This window comes from Chiloscyllium plagiosum, unplaced genomic scaffold (assembly GCF_037043375.1).
Source record: "Chiloscyllium plagiosum isolate Xiang-an unplaced genomic scaffold, Cpla_swu_hap1 HiC_scaffold_33, whole genome shotgun sequence".
NCBI lineage: Eukaryota > Metazoa > Chordata > Chondrichthyes > Orectolobiformes > Hemiscylliidae > Chiloscyllium > Chiloscyllium plagiosum.
The window spans coordinates 18,398,643-18,419,448 of record NW_028270171.1 but is presented as its reverse complement, the minus strand read 5'-3'; the positions used below and the strand labels follow the sequence as shown (position 1 = coordinate 18,419,448).

The window sequence follows — 20,806 nt, the reverse complement described above, 5'->3', positions numbered from 1 at the left end:
TAAATAGAAAGCAGGAATTTTCAGCATTGCTTTGCGTGAGGTCCACTGAAGATGTTACCTAGTAAGGTAATGAAATGTCTGGAAATGAACCTTTCAGCTCAGCAAGCAAACCTACATCCAAGAAATTACATAAATAGAGTTCATCTTCTAAACAAGGGGTCGACAGACACAAATACAGGTTTTTGCGAGGTCCTGCAGCCAGGAGTTCATATTTCAGGCATTGCTTCCGCCACAGCCAAAGATCCCTGAATCCATGCTGCAGGCCTATCGTAGTCAGGAATCCTCTTCTGGGCATTGTCACCACCACCGCTGACCACCTGCCAAGTTCCCGAGTCTAGGCTCTGGGCCTACCATAGTTGGGAATCTTCATTCCAGAAACTGCCTCCACCTCAGCCAACTGACACCGCTCCAGCCTCCCAACGATGTCAGAAGATGAAGTAAAAAAGAGAAAGAAAAGTTGAGAGAAGAGACAAAAAGTACAAGCAGACGAATTCTAGGCTCCTGGGCCTAGGAGCCAGAATGCTACGCTGCTACTCCGCTGTCATCTTGAGAAGGTGATAGAGAAAAAGGCCTAAACGTTTCTCTTTTGCACTACTTGGCAGAAATCTGACAGAAAGTGTCTCTTTATGCTTTCATTGGGTGTCGACATTGCTGGCTGGGCCAGCTTTGGTTGCCATCCCAAACTGTCCTCAAGAGGGTGGTGGTGAGCTACCTTCTTGAACTACTGCAAGCCGCTTGGTGGAGGCACACGCATATGGCTGTTAGGAATGGAATTCCAGGATTTTCACATAATAACAGTGAAGGAACAGCAATACAGATCCAAGTCTGGATGGCTTGGCTTGGAGGGCAACATACAGTTAGAGATTTGCACAGCACGGGAACAGACCCTTCGGTTCAACTCATTCACGTTGACCAGATATCCTTAATTAATCTAATCCCATGTATCAGCATTTGGCTCCTATCCCTCTAAACCCTTGCTTTTCACATATCCATCCAGATGCCTTTTAAATGCTGTAATTGTACCAGCCTCCACCACTTCTTCTGGCAGTTCATCGCATACATGCACCACGCTCTGCATAAAAACATTGCCTCTTAGGAACCTTTTTTATCTTTCCCTCTCACCTTAAACTTGTACCCTCTGGTTTTGGCTCCCCTACCCTGAGGAAAAGACCTTGGCTATTCACCCTATCCATCCCCACCATCTGCATCTGCGTGATAAAATTTTACTTCAGCACGCCTGGATACAATTTAAAATTCAGAAATCTATCCAGATGTGGTCTAACCAATCTATTGGCTTTTTAAAAAATATTGCAGACATTACAAAAAATCTGAATTTGTCAGTAGAAATAAGCTGAGCAACTGTGCTTTATAATTGTGGCAATTAGGGATCGCAGCTGTATAATCAAAGAATTACAGAATGATTACAGAGGCCATTCAGCCCTTTGTGTCCATACTGACCTTCTACAGCAGCCATGCAATCTAGTACCAATCCCCCTCTCTTTTCCCCATAGATCTGCACATGTATGCTTTCTAGATGATGATCTAATTCCCTTTTGAATGCCTTGATTGAATGTGCTTCCACCACCTTCTCAGGCAGCACATTCCACATGCTGCTTGGAATTGTGTCGCCATTGATTATTTGCTAAATTCTTTAAACCTGTGTCCTTTGGTTCTCGTTCCTTCCACCAAAGGAACAGATTCTCCCTATTTACTCTTTACCCTTCACGATTTTGTCTCTAGGCTTTTTTATGAGGGTTGACTTGACCAATTGGATGTGCATGACTAAACCTGTGCTTCTTTGGGTAAGAAGGGGATAAGGAAATGGATGTTGAGCTCATACAGTGCAACAAATTCCTTAAATTCTCTGAAGGTGAATTAGGTTCCATTGCCATATTCTATTATTTCAGGAATATGTTACTCATTGAACAGAACTTGCATTGCTGCAATAATCGCTGTTGCTCTGAAATTTTTCACTCTTCAGTTAAATCTATATTTTGAATAGAGGTCTGCAATGTTCTGATGGCAATTACAGAGATGTGACTACAGGATAACAAGGAATAGGTCCTGAATATTGAGGGGTATATGACATGATATATTAAGGGGAATTGAGGGGAATAGGAAGCTAGTATTTGGGCAATAATTAGCGATGACCTTGGTTGAAGAGATCAAGATGGCTGCATAAAGGTGAGAAATGGTTGAGGAATGAAGTCACCAATGGGAATGGTCTACAGAACCCCTTACATTATCAAACTGTGGAATGAAGTATACATGAAGAAATATTGGATGCTTGTCATAAAGGTACGGCAATAAACATGAGTGACTTTAATCTACATATAGACTGGAAAAATCAGATTTGCAGTAATAGTCTGGATGAGGAGTCCTTAGAACACTTTTGAGATAGTTTCTAAGAGCCACACATTCTCGAATCCACCAAGAACGGATTATATTAGACTTGGCATTATGTAATGAGACAGGATTAAAGTTGACCTCAGAGTAAAGGCACCCCTTAGTTGCAGCAACCACAATATGATTACATTTTAAATTAGTTTAAAAAGGTGAAGATTTGGTCAAAGATTGATACTTTAAACCCAAATAACAGCAACCATACAGCCATGAAAGTTGAACCAGATGAAGTGAACTGCCAAACTGGGCTGGAGGATACATCAACAGAGACACAGTGAAAGACATTTAAGAGGATATTTCAGAATTAGTGAGTTTTGAGAAGATTTGTAGCTCAGGTTGAGGTTCTGCTTGTAGCTTTGCCAACTGAGCTGGAAGGTTCTTTCCCAGACATTTCGTCACCATACTAGGTAATATCTTCAGTGAGCCTCTGAGTGAAGCACTGGTGGTGTAGCCCGCTTTCTATTTATATGTTTGGGTTTCCTTGGGTTGGTGATGTCATTTCCTGTGGTGATATCATTTCCTATGGTGATATAATTTCCTGTTTTTTCCTCAGGGGTAGTAAAATGGGATCTAAGTCAATGTATTTGTTGATAGTGTTTTGGTTGAAATGACATGCTTTTCATATTTTGGAATACTCAGAACATGTATCCGTATTATAAAGAAAAATTCTAAGGGGAGGAACCTATCATTCATGCTTAACTAAAAGTGTTAGGAAAAGCATCAAACATAAGGCATAAGCATATAACTATGCAGAGATAAGTGGCAGGCCTGATGATGAGTTAGAATATAGAGAATGAATGAAAGGTTAATCTGGAGGAAGAAAATTAAAGTTGACCTCAGAGTAAAAGCACCCCTTAGTTGCAGCAACAGCAATATCATTACATTTTAAATCAGTTTGAAAAGGTGAAGATTTGGTCGAAGATTGATATTTTAAACCCAAATAACAGCAAACATATAGGCATGAAAGAACCTGCTAAAAACCAGGTGTGCGGCCTTCAGATCAGGAGACCCACTCAAATATAAGGAATCCAAGTACGACCTTCATAGAGCCATTCAGATAGCCAAGGACCAATACCGATCCAAACCGGAGACCCAGACAGACAACCAGCGATTATGGCAAGGACTGAATGACAACATAGGTTCTAAAGAGAGACAGTGCAAGATAGCAGACGATGACATATCCCTCCCAGATTGTCTCAATGCCTTCTATGCTCACTCTGAGTAGAATTTCGGCGGAGAGCTAACACCTATTCCAACAAGTCCTGATGAACCTATCCCAACAGTCACTGCATCAGAGTCAGATCAGTTTTCCTTCGTGTGAATCCAAGGAAAGCGATGGGACCAGACGGAGTACCAGCCGTGCACTCAGAGCATGTGCAGATCAACTGGCAGAGGTCTTCTCGGACATCTTCAACCTCTCCCTGCAGCAGGCCACTGTCTCTGCCTGTTTCAAGAGGGCCAACATCATCCCTGAGCCCATGCAGCATGTCTCAATGACTACCGCCCAGTGGCCCTAACTTTGCTGGTCATGAAGTGCTTTGAAAGACTGGTCATGGCATTAATCAACTCCATCCTCCCCACTACTCTTGACCCACTTCAATTTGCCTATCGGACCAACACATCCACGTCAGATGCCATATCACTTGCCCTTCACTCCTCCCTAGGACATCTTGACACCAAGAACAGCTATGTAAGAATTCTACTCATTGAATACAGTTCAACCTTCAACACTATTATCCCTCGAGACTGATTACCAAACTTAGTGGTCTCGGACTAAGCCCCACTCTCTGCAACTGGCTCCTTGGTTTCCTGACCCACAGGCCACAATCAGTGAAGACTGGGGACAATATTTCATCCTCACTACTGGAGCCCTTCAGGGTTGTGTACTCAGCCTCCCACCGTACTCACTAAATACCCATGACTGCATCGTGAAATACCAGACTAATGCCATTTATAAGTTCGCTGATGACACCGCCATAGTTGGTCGAATCTCAGATGGCGACGAAATACTACGGACGGGAGGTGGAAGACCTGGAAAAATAGTGCACTGAGAACAACCTAGCTCTCAGTGCCAGCAAAACCAAAGAACTCATTATTGACTTTCAGCAGGATGTTACTCATGCCCCCCTACATATTAACAGCACAGAGGTGGAAAGAATGGAGACTGTCAAGATTCTGGGAGTGGTCATCCACAACAAGCTTTCTTGGACTCTTCATGTGGATGCACTGGTTACAAAGGCCCAACAACGTCTCTTCTTCCTTAGGCAGCTGAGAAAATTTGCTTTGACGGCAAATACCCTTGCCAACTTTTATAGGTGCACCACCGAGAGCATTCTGTCTGGGTGTATCACTATCTGGTATGGCAACTGTACCATTCAAGATGGGAGACGGTTACAGAGAGTGGTGAACTTGGTCCGGACAATCACAAAGGCCAATCTTCCATCTATAGAATCCATCTACCAGGCCCGCTATCAAGGAAAGGCGGCCAGCATTCTTAAAGATCCATCCCACCCTGGCAATGTTTTTCTGTAATCTCTACCATCGGGGAGAAGGTACAGAAGCCTGAACACACGCACCAGCCGGTTTCGCAACAGTTTCTACCCTACTGTTGTTAGAATACTGAATGGACTCACAAACTCTTAACATTCACCTGTACCTGTATTTTTGCTTTTGCCACTGTTTACCTGTTATTTACTATCTATGCTATTTAATTATATGATCTACCTGTATTGCTTGCAAGACAAAGCTTTTCACTGTGCCTCAGCACTCGTGACAATAAATTCAAGTTATTCAATTCATTCATTCAAATTGTAGTCTGAGAGAAAGTGAGATATAAGTGTAAAAACAGTTAGTAAGAGCTTCTACAGGTTTTTAAAAGTGGGTATTGATCCTCCGGAGAGTGTGACTAGGGAGTTAAGAACAGATAATATAGAAATGGTGGATAAATGAACAAATAATTTACTTCTATCTTCATTGCAGAGGTTCAAATAAAATCCAGTAATATCAGGAGGTGGAAGGGAGGGAGGAATTTAGTGAACTTACAATCCCTAGGAAGTGGTACTGGACAAAGTGATACAATTGCAGGCTGACAAGTCTCTGGGTCCAGGTGGACTCCGTACAAGGGTCTTGAATGAGGTGCCTATTGAGGGAACAGATGTTTCAGTGTTAATTTTGTAAATTTCTCTAGATTCAGGGATAATTCTGAATGGCAAGTGGCAAAAAATATCCCTCTATCCCAAAAGGAATGAAACCAGTTTGTTTGATATCGGACTAGCTACCTAACAAAGGAGCAACACTCCGAAAGTTTGTACTTCCCGATAAACCTGTTGGACGACAACCTGGTGTTGTGTGATTTTTAACTTTGTCCATCCCAGTCCAACACTGGTACCTTCACATCATGTTTGATATCTGTCATTGGAGAAAGGTGTATGGTCGAACATTAAAGAGATTGTAGCTAGGCACTTAGAAGAATTGAATACAATCAGGATCAAGAGTATATGTTTGTCAAAGGAAAGTCACGTTTAGCTAATTTACTGGAATTTTTCAGAAGAGTAATGATTAGATAAAGAGGAGTCTATTGGGAATTGCACTTGGAATTCAAGCAGGCATTTGGTAAGGTGCCATATCAAATATTACTGCAGAAAATAAAAGCTCATGGGAACATGGATCGAAGATTGACTGGCAGGCAGAAAACAGAGTATACAATAATGGCTCCTTGCCTGATTGGCAGAATCTGGTGAGTACATTTTTTACAATTTACATCAATGAGTTAGGTGAGGGGAACAATGCATGGCAACTAAATTTGCAGATGATTCAAAGATAGTTGGGAAACTATGCTGTGAAGAAGACATAAGGAGTTTATAGAGAGATATGCGTCTTTGAATTTATGTTTCTTGGCTGCATTTTTCAGTTTTGTTTCTTTGCATAGCTACTGAAATATGTTGTGAGGATTTACACATTTATACTGTTTGGCTGCATTATGAGCAGATCTTCCTTGCCCATCAGGTCCTGGAGTGGGACTTGAACTCAGCTGCTAGCTCAGAGTATGTCACAAGATTTCCTTAAGGTCAGCAATAAATGCTGGCTAAGCCAGTGACACCACAAACCTGTGAATTAATCAATGCAAAAATAAATTGTTGGCTACCTGTTTATTCTATCACTGAGATGAAAGAACACTAATCCTAAATTCTCAACAGCTCACATGCTCCTGACTCAAGCATTGAAGTTTTTATTGGTGAATCCAATGAATTACCTCTGGATGGAGATAGTGGTTAACTTCACTCATCTCTCTTGGCTATTAAACAAATTTAACTCCTATCTGCAAGATACAATATACAGTACAATACAGCACAGGAACAGGCCCTTCGGTCCACCAGGCTTGCGCCAATTCCTAATCCTTAATTAGACCCACTACTTATTGCCATACCCTGGTTTCTATTCCTCTGTTCGATTCCCTTTCATGTGTCTATAAAGATCTGATGATTGATCTTTTTCACTTTCCTTTCAGAAATCTATTGATTTAAATTTCATTCATAAATCTAAAAAATGAAGCTAGTCTCAAGAATGTTGACTATCAAGAGCGGAGTGAGACTGACATGAAATCAACCATGATCATATTAAATGGCAGAGCAATCTCAATGGGCCAAATAGCCTACTCCTGTTCCTAGTTAGATTAGATTCCCTAGTGTGGAAACAGGCCCTTTGGCCCAACAAGTCCACACCGCCCTCTGAAGACCAACCCACCTAGACCCATTCCCCTAACTAATGCTAACTAATGCATAGCTGCTGAAATATGTTGTAAGGATTTACACATTTATACTGTTTGGCTGCATTATGAGCAGATCTTCCTTACCCATCAGGTCCTGGAGTGGGACTTGAACTCAGCTGCTAGCTCAGAGTATGTCACAAGATTTCCTTAAGGTCAGCAATAACACTAACACCAAGGGCAATTTAGCATGGCCAATTCACCTAGCCTACACATCTTTGTGACTGTGGGAGGAAACCGGAGCACCCGGAGGAAATCCACCCAGACACAGGGGGAGCATGCAAACTCCACACCATCAATTGCCCGAGATGGGAATTGAACCCGGGCCCCTGGGGCTGTGAGGCTGCAGTGCTAACCACTGAGCCACCATGCCACCGTTCTTAGGTTCTTATATTGAATGTCACTTTGCACTTTTGTTTCAATTTCTCAAATACCTCTGTGATATTATCAACATTCAAATTCATCATGGTGTGTAGCTGTGCACATATTGCTATGGTGGTAGTCATATTATTTTGTTTGATTCACTCAGTTTTACTCTCTCTCTCTCTCTGGCTCTATTTCATTAATTTTTACCAAGTTTATGCAGCATTAAATTGGTTTAGAATGTTTGAATCTTACAGACATTGGTACACTATTTGGCACTCAGCAGCAGCCTGGATGAACATTTCAGTAGGAGAAAAATACCATGGTTCTGAGATAAAAACAGAAAGTGCGAGAGGAATACAGCAGGTCTGGCAGCATCTGTGAACACAGAAACAGAGTTCATGATCTGAGTACAGTATGACTCTTCTTTGGAAGTGAAACAAACTGGAATATGGTGCTGTATACAGAGGGAGGTGCAAATGGGACAGATTGTGTGGGTGCCCAGAGGAAATCACAAGGACACATAATTGTAGTGAAAAAGAGATAGAGAATTAGGTGGAAGTGTGAAAAAGAGATAATGGGACCATTCTGCTGAAAGCAAAGCTAACAAGACACAGCTGAGGGAGAGTGGAGAATGTAAGGAAAATGGAATACAGAGGTCAAATCCTCATTTATCTTTTAAACCCTAGCTCTTTACGAATAATATGACAGAATTTAAATCTTTCACGGAGAGATCCCTCAATCAAAAAGCCCTTGTTTTATTTCCTCAATTTTTGTGGATTGGGGCTTGAACCCACAAACCTCTACAGGTAAAAGTACAGTCACAACAGTCCTACTGAAGAATGGGGCTTCTGTCTCATTAGAGAGAGAAAGAGACTGGTGGTGGTTTAACCTGAGGGTCACCCACGTCTCAGGATAGGGGGAAAAATTAAGGAGAGTCCATCATGGTAACCTCAGCCCAGCATTGAATCCACATTGTTGGCATCATTTTGCATTGCTCAGTTGTTCAGTCAACTGATCTAACCAACGGCCTACTCCGTGGGGTAAAGGCTATAATGATGCTAGCAAACTGACCTAATGTAGACTGACAAACAAAAACAGAAATTTCCCCAGAAAATCAGCAGGTCTAGCAGCATCTAAAGTTGTAAAGAAACATTAATTCTGTTTTCCCTCCACAGATGCAGCCATACCTACATTTTTAAAAATCACACAACACCAGGTTATTGTCCAACAATTGTGTCCTCCACAACCACCTGCTGATAGAGCGACGCTCCGAAAGCTATGCTTCCAATTAAACCTGTTGGACTATAATCTGATGTTGTGTGATTTTTAACTGTACACCCCAATCCAACACCGGCATCTCCAAATCCTATCCACATTTGTTTGTTTTATTTAGTGTGGACAAGATCCTGTCTACTGTTTCATCCAGAAAGCAGAGGTGTGTAGGTAGCCATGGAAAGCTCCCTGCAGGGTGATTGCAGAGAGCCACTGTCTTTGGAACAAGGGTCACTGGACTCGAAATATTAGCTCGAATTTCTCTCTCCACAGATGCTGCCAGACCTGCTGAATTTCTGGGGCAATTTCTGCTTTTGTTCCAGAATTTCAGCCTACACGGTTCATCTGCAGGTTCTCCATGTCTACTTGCATATCACTCTTTTCTGGAGGAGGGAGCGCACAGGGTCACTTGCACTAAAATAAAACAAAGACCTGCGAATGCCAGAGAGCTCAAAAGAAGTCACTGGACTCAAAATGTTAACTCCGCTTTCCCTCTCCCACAGATGGTGCCCCATTTGCTGAATTTCTCTAACCACTTCCGTTTTTGATTCAGCTTTCCAGCATTTGCAGTTCTTTGCTTTGTTTTAGCATGGAGTGACCCTGTGTACTCCCTGCCCTAGGAAAGAGAGAGGTAGCCATGGAGATTGCATTGTGGTGTGGTTGCAGAGAGCTACTGCCGTTAGAACCAGAGCCTCCAGTTTGATTGACAGCAAAGGCTGACCACACCCCCTGTATGCCCCACGCTGTGACGTAAGACGTGACCCGGAAGTAATTGCGGAGATTGCTTGATGCCATATTGTCCGTCCGCGGAAGCTGGGAGCGGCCAAATGCCGAAAGGTAAAAGATAAAATGTTCACGTTAATTGTCCTCGTTTTGCGGTTCAGGTACCGGAATCCGGACAGGCCTGTTGGCATCGGGTGGTCGCTCGTAATAAATCACGGAGCGGCGATGAAATGGGGGATCTCCTCCACCGTCAATTCCATTGGCCCGCTGGGCAGATGATTGACAAAGGTTAGGGCCAATCGGGGAACGGCACCGTGAAGCCAGCGGCCAATCATCGGTCTGGGAGGACGGGACATGTGGCCTGAGGGCCACATTCTGGGCAACTTTTATATTTATATTAAAAAACGCGACCCGTCCGTTGTTAATGGAGTTTCACCCCTTTCATCATCTCACGTCCATTTGTTTAAGATTCTGATTCCCACTCCGAGTTTTGCCAAGCTCACATTGACACACATCAAAGCCCAGAGGAATAATTAGAGGGGGCCTTGTCAATTCAGACTTTGGCTTAACGAACAACTCCTGTTTGAGATATTTGTGACTCTGACAAGGCTGTAATGCCTGCAGCCAATCGGTCATTTAACCTTTGTGAAGTGAAAGGGCGAGTGATCTACTTTGTTTTCCTTCTGTGAAGCTATAACTTTCTGGACCAAGGTCAAAAGTTATGAGTCATGTTAAGGTATGTAGTTTTTGTTTCAGAGCTGTTGCCTATTTGCAGATGTGCCTCAAATCATCAATCTTTTGCTAAATTTGCAGGACTTTTCTATGTCTGTTTGAAGCTGAATGTGTTGAACAGTCTATAAATGAATAGAGGTTATGGAAGTAAAATGTGTATGGTAAGTAAGGGCAGTGAGGAGATTGTCCTCAAGGAAAACTAACAGTTTAAGTGAGAAATCTGAATTTACAGAGATAAGATAATGCAGGAAATGTACCTGCCATCTGTTGGAAAAATCTACTCATCAATTTCAGTTTAGAGAGCCCCAGACTGAGAAAGATGAGATTTTGTTAAAGGCATATGTACTGGCTTGATTTGATTGGTGTTGAAACCTCTTAAGATGTGAAAATGTGTGCAAATGGGATTAATGCCTGTTCTCTTCTCTTTCCCCACTGCATCTTATTCTGTCCTATCCAGGAACAAGCTTATCCCTCACTTATTCTAGAATAGGGGGTCATGGTCTCATAATATAGAGTAGGCTATTTAGGACAGAGTTAAAAATCATGCAACACCAGGTTATAGTCCAACAGGTTTATTTGGAAGCACTGGCTTTTGGAGCGCTGCTCCTTCAACCACCTGATGAAGTAGCAGTGCTATGAAAGTTAGTTCTTAACCTGGTGCTGTGTGATTTTTAACTTTGTACACCCCAGTCCAACACTGGCCCCTCCAATTTAGTACAGAGATGAGGAAAATTATCTTCACTTAAGGATACTGAAACTGTGGATTTTCTACCACAGAAAGTTGTGGAGATCAAATTATTGTATGCATTCAAGAAAAAGATTGATACATTTTTAGACCGAGATATGGGGAGAAAACAGGATTATGGCATTGAGATAGAGGATTAGGAGAACGGTGTTCTGATGTTGTGGATATTGCCAACAAATCATTGTAAGAGGAACTATTGTGTAAGAAATGTACGTTAAATTTTTATTTTTTTAAAAACTAACCTTTTTTTTCTAATGAGCTTGTTCAAAAATGTTGTTATGTACCTCGAGGGCAGGTGGGACTCGAACGAGCATCTCAGTCTAGGGGTTGGGGGCATCACGAGGGTTATAAGAATTGCACCTTAATGCTTTTGCCAGTGTACTTTGTACCTTTTGAAAGTAATCTCTGATTACCAATCCTATTACCATGTGGCAAACGTGCAGCCATTTGTCGCCCAGCCTGGTATGGAGTGAACATGTTGTCTCACATGACCACCAAAGCAGAGAGAAAAGAAAACTGCCTGGCAGGAAGTCTGTGTTAAAATTTCACATCATTATAGAATGATAACTGTGGGATAGGAGGCCATTCAGTCAGTTGTGCTGCTGCTTTGACGAAAGCTATCAAATTAATTTCACTCTTCTGAAATTTCTTTTCTGTTTTGTGTATTTCTACAATTCTCTTTTGAAAGTATTATCAAATCTGCTTCCACTATAGAAACATGAAGTCGTGCAGCACAGCAACAGATCTTGTCCATGCCAATCAAGTTTCCCAAACTAAACTAGTGCCACTTGCCTGGATTTGACCCATATCCCTCTAAACCTTTCCTATTCATGTACCTGTTCAAACGTCTTTTAAATGTTGTGACTGTACCTGCCACTTCCTCTGGCAGTTCATTACACATATGAACTGCCCTCTGTATGGAAAAAGTTACCCCTCTGGTCCCTTTTTAAATCTTTCTCCTCTCACCTAAAATTTTTCCATCAAGTACTTTAGTTGTGTACAACTAAGAAAACTACTCTTTGACAATATTGATATCCATACAGGGTGTTGACAGTGGGGGTTTTAGGTAGTGCTAATTCTGCTCACTTTCAAGCAATGAATTCCAGATTATCATATTCACTGAATTACAGATAAATTTTATCACCTCTGGTTCTTGTGGCAGTTGTTTGCCATGCAAATGGCACTTTAAAGTGGAATACCAAGATATTTACTGATAATGAAAATTGTTTTCAAATTTGTCTGAATATTGCAAAAAAAGGGAGGCATTGACGAGGGTGTGGGTAAAGATTTCCTGTGATGATGTCAAAATGGAGAGCTTATACCTTTTCAGGAAGGACTGAACAGGCTGCAGCTTATTTTAGACAAGAGTATTTTGGGTAGTGACCTGTGAGAGGTATGAAGGGATTTTTCAAGATCAATATAGGAAAGATGTTTCCACTTGTGGGCAAGTCCAATACCGGAGGGCATAAACATATGGTAATTATTAATAAGACATTCGATGGAAACTTTATTGCAAGCAGTCAGAATGTGGAACGTGCTAGCAAATACTATACTTGAGGGTGAATTAGATAGATGCCTTTAAGGGAAGTTTGATGTAGGAAAGAAAAAGAAAGGGAACATTTTGATCAGGCAAAGTAGGTTTGAGGGACAGGAAAATGGACGTTTCAGGCAAAAGCCCTTCATGCCCAAAACGTCGATTTTCTTGCTCCTCAGATGCTGCCTGACCTGCTGTGCTTTTTCAGCACCACTCTGATCTAAACTCTGATTTCCAGCATCTGCAGTCTTCACTTTTGCCTAGTAGGTTTGAGGGACCCCAGCATAGGCCATTTGGACCAACTGGCCAGTTTCTGTGCTGTGCGTTCTATTATATTGATCTGAGCTGTTGAGAGAAAACAATTTTCCTTTTTTTTTCTCCCTCAGGTATGGCAACAATAACTTCACATTGATTGATTGGGGAACAGTGCCAGTTTTCCTGCTAGATATTTCTTGTCATGGCGACCTGGTCACGTGTAGCAGTGTTGAATCTTTATCGAGCTCTCCTGCGTGAGGGACGCAATCTCCAGTACACTGACCGAGATTACTACTACACATTCATCAGAAGGGAGTTCAGAAAGAATCAGCACCTTACCAGTGAGAAAGAGAAAGTTAAGCAACTGGAGAAAGGCATCTATTTTCTCGCGAACAAGCTCGGAGGTCTGGTTTAATCTAGGGCCTAAACACGTCTATTTTCACACTTCTGGGTATGTCTTTTTTAAAAGTAATTATTGCCACTGTTTTGTTTCTTAAAATCTTTTGGTTAGACATTCTGTATGGCCACAGTGGAAAATGGATTGTCAAATGTGAAAACGATTCTTACAGACTGGGAAGTTTTACATTTGATTTAATTGAGGTGTAGGTGGGAGTTACATGATCAACCACAGTAAGGTTCCCTTTGCTCATCACTGTTGAGTAACTCCAAATAGAAATTCTGCATGATGTTCATAAGGTGATTGTCAAAAGACCCAGTGCTGACATGAAATCATTTTAACGTAGCAACGTGGGATCTGAACTGCATTGCCAGAGAATGTAGTGATGGCAGGTTCAGTTGTGGCTTTCAGAGAGGATTGGATAGCTCCTTTCTAACAAAACAGTCTAGGTCTTTTTCACTGTTTCACAGCTTCCTCACCCAGGCCCTACGGTCCCTCTAATTTTTTTCCTGAAGCTGAGTGGACTTTGCTGAACTCGAAGTCACATGCCTTGAGCAACCATCAGGCTGCTCAGCTCCGTTTTCCTGGCCTGTTGTTGGGCTGATTTCACATTGATTTCCTTCATTTTACTATAAAGACTATCTCAACACATCATGTTAAAAACCTTTTACAACGATAAATATATGCATGATCAGTAAAAAGAAAATAAGTAATTGAGATTGAGACTGCTCAGCTGTTTGTAGGATGAGGAGCAGCAGGTTCAGTTGGGGAATTGCTGTTTTTCTTTATATTTTATTTAAAAACTCAAGAACTTTTAGGAACTTAACCTATTCAATCAAAAATTTGAGCTTTGATCCCTGAACTTGATGACTATTTTCTAAATGGAGAAAGATTTCAAACATCTGAAGTACAAAGGCACTTAAATTTAACATACAGGTTCAGTTAGTGGTGAGGAAGGAAGATGCAGTATTAGCATTAATTTCAAGAGGGCTAGAATACAAAAGAGATGTACTACTGAGGCTATATAAGGCTCTGGTCAGACTATATTTGGAATACTATGAGCAGTTTTGGACCCCGTACGTAAGGAAGGATATGCTGGCATTGGAGAGGGTCCAGAGAAGGCTTACAAAAATTATCCCTGGGGCCTGGATAGTGTGGACATGGAGAAAATGTTTCCACTGGAAGGAGACACTAGGACTAGAGGGTGCAGCCTCAGAGTGATGAGATGACCATTGAGAACTGAGATGAGAAAGACTAACCATCTTCTGGCTGAAGAAATTCTATGGAGCTTATTGCTGCAGAGGGCTGTAGAGGCCAAGTCATTGAACATATTTGAGACAGAGATAGATCCTTGATTGTTAAGGGGATCAAGGGTTATGGGGAGAAGACAGGAGAATGGGGGTTGCAAAATATATCAGCCATTGCCGAATGGTGGATCAGACTCGATGGGTCGAATAGCCTAATTCTGCTCCTGCACCTTATGGTCTTATGGACAGTAGCTGAGGTAATCGTGGCTTAATGAGAAAAGACAGTCATGAGTTTCCTCCAGAGCTTTGATCAGCTGTAATGGAGACATAAGCCAGTGTGACTCAGCACTTTCAAGAGAGGCATGAGTAAAAGCCAACCATTGAATTCAGATAAAAATGGGAATAAATAATTTACCTGGGTTTAGTTCTCTCTCTCTCTCTCTCTCTGTGCATAGGTTTGTCTTTAATAACATGATCAGCATGTTGTGATCTGTAAATTTATGATAATTCTTACAAATTAAAACCTGATTCGTCTTAACAATTTGTTAGCTACACAGTTTTATAGTTCTTTGTATGGAACATCTGCAAAGTATCATGTGATAAAGAAATACAAATTTTTAGAATAGTATTTGTCATGCCTAGATTCCAATGGTTTATTTGAATTGCATGTTTTTTAACTCTTTTTGTTTGCTGATTGAAGTGATGAGGTAAAGTTCTACAGGTGCAGAAAAGTTTGTCATACCTCCCACATAGCCCACATACTCCAGCAGCCTTGCTCAGCCATCACAGCCAAGTGAAGTGTTGGTTCCAGTACAAAATGGCTTAAGAAAACCCTCCAGTAGACTGCTGGGCATTTTACAATCAAAGGAACCCTGACTGTTCCCTAGCTTATGTTTGCGACTTATTGGAACAAACGTAGGCCATTCCGTTCCTTCAATCTGTCCTAACATTCGATTAGATTGTTCATTTGCAAGTTGTAGGCATCACTGGGTAGGCCAGTATTTATTGTCCGTCCTTAGTTGCCCTTAAGAGCTGCCAGCTTGAACCACTATTGTCCATGTAGTACAGGGGCACTGACGGTGCTGTTGAAGAGTGAGTTACCAGGATTTTGACCCAGTGATGCTGGAAGGATTAGAGATCTAGTTCCATGTCAGGATGGTGAGTCACTTGGAGGGGTAGCTGAAAGTGGTGGTGTTTCCATGTATCTTCTGCCCTGTCCTTTTAGGTGGCAGAAGATGCAGGTTTGGAAGGTACTGTCTGAGCATCTTTGCATTTCTGTAGTGCATCCTGTAGATGGTGCACGCTGCTGCTATTGAGAGTTGGTAGTGGAGGAAGTGGATGTTTGTGGATACGGTGCTAATCAAGCAGACTCCTTTGTCCAGGATGGTGTTTAGCTTTTTGCAAATTGTTGAAGATGTATTCAGAGCTGAAAATGTGTTGCTGGAAAAGCGCAGCAGGTCAGGCAGCATCCAGGGAACAGGAAAATCGACGTTTCGGGCATAAGCCCTGCACAGAAGATGTATTCATCCAGGCAAGTGGAGGATATTTCATCACACTCTTGACTTGTGCCTTGTAGATATTGGACAGGCTTTCGTGAGTCAGGAAGTGAGTCATGGATGTTGTATTCTCTGTCAGTATTTTCAGTTTGATGTAAAAATATCCATGGCATTATTTCATTGAGGGGAGTGCCCTCGGCAATGTTTGTTCCTCAAGCAAAATCACCTGGTCATTTAGTTTTCCAATGACCTCAACCTCAACAGGTTTTTGAGACCAAATTTTTGCCTGTCTCAGGTGGTTATGAAGAGAGTGTGTGAAGATACCTTGTCAAAAGCAGGTAGTGAAGAATTTTGATGAGCGGAGTCATTGAAGTGTTATTGTATGTATCCCCTTTGGCATGATGAAGGCTGAAGACTTCAGGAGAAGATGAGCAGGTTGGTGGTTGGTTAGGTGGTGATTGATGTGGAGAAGTGTGTAGTAGTACATTTTTGAGGGGATAAACTAGGAATGGGAACATAAAGATGCCACATGTGTTCAATGCCTGTTCTGTCATTGGTTTACCAGAAATGGTGAGTGCCGGTATAAACATGAAACAAACTCTAGTGGCATAGAATTTAAATCGAGGGTAGAAATTAAACCACAATTTAGAATACTGTGTGCTGATTTGAGTATAACTTTGTGGGGAAAAAAACATACATCAGGTGGTTGGTAAATATCAAGAAGGCCTGTGACAAAATTCAAAATAATGTAGGTGGGTGGGGAGGAGGGTGTTGGGCCAAATAGAATTTAATGTGGACAAAGACTGAGATTATATGTTTTCTGGAAATGGACACTGAAGGTTGTGAACAATAGAGAGCTAGAGGTTCAAAGTTGTCATCATCTGAAAGTGTAATTGCAGACTGATGAAACTATAAGTAGGTCCAATTGCATTTGGCTTTATAGAATGAGACCAAGCAAGTAGCAACTTGTACACGACAGTAATGTTCAATTATAGACTGACATTAAGGCAAAAGGTGTGCATCTCAATTTTGTCTTCATTTGTTTAGGGAAGATGGTCAAGCCTAACATTTCTTTGAGTCATAGAGTCCAACAGCATAGCGACAAGCCCTTTGGCCCAGAGGTCGGCATGGACAGGTTGGACCGAAGGGTCTGTTTCCATGCAGTACATCTCTATGACTCTATGACTGTATGGTCCATGCCAACCAATACGTCCATCTATGCTAACTCCACTTCGCTGGACTTGGCCCATATCCTTCCAAACCTTTCCTACCCACGTATTTGTCCCACAGCAAGTGCACTGCATCGATTCAAGAAGGCAGCTCACCACCACCTTCTCAAGGGCAAATAGGGATGGGCTATCAATGCTGGCCCAGCTCAAAGTCCCACAAATGAATTTTGAAAAAATTTGTTCAAATGCTTTTTAAATGTTGTTAATGTACTTACCTCAACCATTTCTTCTGGCAGCTCACTCCCTATGTGTGCCACCCTCTGTGTAAAAAGATTGCCCATCAGGTTCCCTTTTATTCTTTCTCCTCTAACTTTACACTGATGTCCTCTCATCCTCGATTTCCCCTATCCATGCCGTTCATGATCTTATACACTCCGATAAGAGCCCCCCAATTCCTACATTCTAAAGAAAAAAGTCCTAGCTTGTCCAACTTCTCCCAATAACTCAGACCGCTGAGTTCTGTCAACATCCTTGTAAATTTCTTCTGCACTCTTTCCAGTTTAATAACATCCTTCCTATAACAAGCTGATCAAAACAGAACACAATACTCCAAGTGCAGCCTCACCAATATCTTGAACAACTACAACATAACTTCCCAATACTCTGTGCTCTGGCTGACAAAGGCCAAAAGTGTTCTTCACTGCCCTGTTGACCTGTGATTCCACTTTCAGAGAAACATGCACCTGAACGCCAAGGTCCCTTAAGGCCCTACCATTTACCTAGAAACTCCTACCTTGATTTTTGAGCTTAAGGGAGAGGCTGATTAGACTGGGGCTGTTTTCCCTGCAGCATCGAAGGGGTGACCTTATAGAGGTTTATAAAATCATGAGGGACATGGATAGGATAAATAGACAAAGTCTTTTCCCTGGGTGGGGGAGTGTAGAACTAGAGGGCTTAAGTTTAGGGTGAGAGGGGAAAGACATAAAAGGGATCTAACTTTTTCATGTAGAGGGTGGTGCATTTATGGAATGAGCTACCAGAGAAAGTGGTGGAGGCTGGAAAATTGCAACATTTAAAAAGCATCTGGATGGGTATATGAATAGGAAGGGTTTAGAGGGATATGGGCCAAGTGCTGGCAAATGGGACTAGATTAGGTTGGGATATCTGGTGGGCATGGACAAGTTGGACTGAAGGATCTGTTTCCATGCTGTACATCTCAATGACTCTATAACACTATTTGACTTTTCCCAAATGCAAGTTCTCACACTTATCTATATTAAACTCCATTTGCCATTTCTTGGCCCACTTCCCCAGCTGATTAAGGTCCAGCTGCAATTTTCCTCACTGTCCACAATACCGTGTATGTTAGTGTCATCTGCAAACTTACTAATCATGCCTTGTACATTCTCATCAAAATCATTGATATAGATAACAAACAATAATCGGCCCAGCACTGACCCCTGAGGCACTCCACTAGTCATAGGCCTCCAGTCCAACAAGCATCCTTCCACTATTATCCCCTGCCTTCTACCTTCAAGCCATTTGTGGATCTAATTTGCCAGCATGCCTGGATTCCATGCAATCTAACCTTTCAGAGCAGCCTATCATACGTAATCTTATAAAAGGCCTGACTGAAATCAACATAGACTACGTCTACCCCTGCCCTTATCAACCTCCCTGGTCACTTCTTCAAAGAACTCTAACAAATTTGTGAGGCATGATCTCGCATGCAAAAACCATGCTGGCTACTCCTAATCAAACCCTGTCTTTCCAAATGCATGTATATCTTACCAGAATCTTCTCAAGTAACTTACCTACCACAAATGTTAGGCTTATTTGTCTATAGTTCCCAGGGTTTTCTTTGCAGTCCTTCTTGAATAAGGGCACAACATTCGCTACCCTCCAGTCTTCCAGGATCTCACTCGTGGCTAACAATGATGCAAAAATATCAGCCAGGGTTCCTGTAATTTCCTCTCTAGCCTCTTGCAGTGTTCTTGGCTTTATCTGGTTATGACCAGGAGATTTATCTACCTTCATACATTCTAATACGTCCAACACCTCCTCTACCGTGATATGGACTGTCCCCAAGATATCGCCACTAACTTCCCAAAGTTCTCAAGTCTTCATGTTTTTCTCCACAGTAAACTCAGAGGAAAAATATTCATTGAGGACCTCGCCCATCTCCTTCGGTTCCACACACATGTCTACTTTGGTCCTTAAGGAGTCCTATTCTCTCTCTCTTGAATTATTCTTTTTCCTTTAATATAGAGTCACGGAACTCGTCCATGCCGAGCAGATATCCCAACCCAATCTAGTCCCACCTGCCAGCACCTGGCCCATATCCCTCCAAACCTTTCCTATTCATATACCCATCCATATGCCTTTTAAATTTTGCAATCGTACTAGCCGCCACCACCTCTTCTGGCAGCTCATTCCATACATGTACCACCCTCCGCGTGAGAAGGTTACCCCTTAGGTTATTTTATATTTTTCCTCTCTCACCCTAAACCTATGCCCTCTCGTTCTGGACTCTCCAGGGAAAAGACTTGATCTATTTATCCTATCCATATCCCCTCATGATTTTATAAATCTATAAGTTCACCCCTCAGCCTCCGACGCTCCAGGGGAAACGGCCCCAGTCTATTCAGCCTCTCCCTATAGCTCAAATCCTCCAGCCCTGGCAACATCCTTGTAAATCTTTTCTGAACCGCAACATGACCTCCTAACCCCTGTACTCAATACTCTGACCAATAAAGGAAAGCATACCAAACACCTTCTTCACTATCCTATTTACCTGCGAATCCACTTTAAAGGAGCTATGAACCTGCACTCCAAGGTCTCTTTGTTCAGCAACACTCCCTAGGACCTTACCATTAAGTGTATAAGTCCTGCTAAGATTTGCTTTCCCAAAATGCAGGAACTCGCATTTATCTGAATTAAACTCCAACCGCCACATCTCAGCCCATTGGCCCATCTGACCAAGATCCCGTTGTAAATCGGAGGTAACCTTCGCTATCCACTACACCTCCAATTTTGGTGACATCTGCAAACTTACTAACTATACCTCATATGCTCACATCCAAATCATTTATATAAATGACAAAAAGTAGTGGACCCAGCACCAATCCTTGTGGCATCGACTGGTCACAGGCCTCCGGTCTGAAAAACAACCCTCCAGCATCACCCGCTGTCTTTGAGCCAGTTCTATATCCAGATGGCTAGTTCTCCCTGTATTCCATGAGATCTAACCTTGCTAACCAGTCTCCCATGGGGAATCTTGTTGAATGCCTTACTGAAGTCCAGATAGATCACGTCCACTGCTCTGCCCTCATTAATTCTCTTTGTTACTTCTTCAAAAAACTCAATCAAGTTTGTGAGACTTAAACAACCTCTTTGGATTCACCCTAATCTTCTCAGCCAAGGATATCTTATGCCCCCTTTCTGCCCTCCTGATATCCTTCTTCAGTAAACTCCTCCTCCCATTAATGAGGAGATGATAGTGAGTTACCACCTCTTGAATCTCCTGGAGTGGCTTGCGGAGTCATTTCAAAAGGCAGTTCAAGAATGATTGCTTTGTTTTGAGTCTGGACTCTGGTTTAGACTAATTTATATAAGGATAGCAAATTTCCTTCCCAAAGGGACTTGAGTGAACCAGGTAGTTTTTTATGATATCAGTAGTTATTTGTCATCAATGCAGAGACT

The 20,806-nt window shown here is 42.1% G+C and overlaps 1 protein-coding gene across 2 annotated transcripts; it reads left to right on the top strand.

Annotated features, from left to right (window-relative positions):
• Positions 1 to 9,559: 9,559 nt before the first annotated feature.
• Positions 9,560 to 13,210, top strand: LOC122542267 (mitochondrial ribosome and complex I assembly factor AltMIEF1-like). Of its 2 annotated transcripts, none has more exons than XM_043679820.2 (2): positions 9,560 to 9,643; positions 12,927 to 13,210. In XM_043679820.2, the coding sequence occupies exon 2, from the start codon at positions 12,998 to 13,000 to the stop codon at positions 13,208 to 13,210; it is 213 nt and encodes a 70-aa protein (XP_043535755.1). In that variant the 5' UTR covers positions 9,560 to 9,643; positions 12,927 to 12,997. The 2 variants fall into 2 exon arrangements, with proteins under 2 accessions (XP_043535755.1, XP_043535753.1); XM_043679818.2 differs by lacking the exon at positions 9,560 to 9,643 and adding an exon at positions 9,859 to 10,265.
• The last annotated feature ends 7,596 nt before the right edge of the window (positions 13,211 to 20,806 follow it).

What these genes read in the sequence shown, in the direction of transcription:
- LOC122542267 (XM_043679820.2), top strand. Translation starts at nt 12,998, where the DNA reads ATGGCGACCTGGTCACGTGTAGCAGTGTTGAATCTTTATCGAGCTCTC.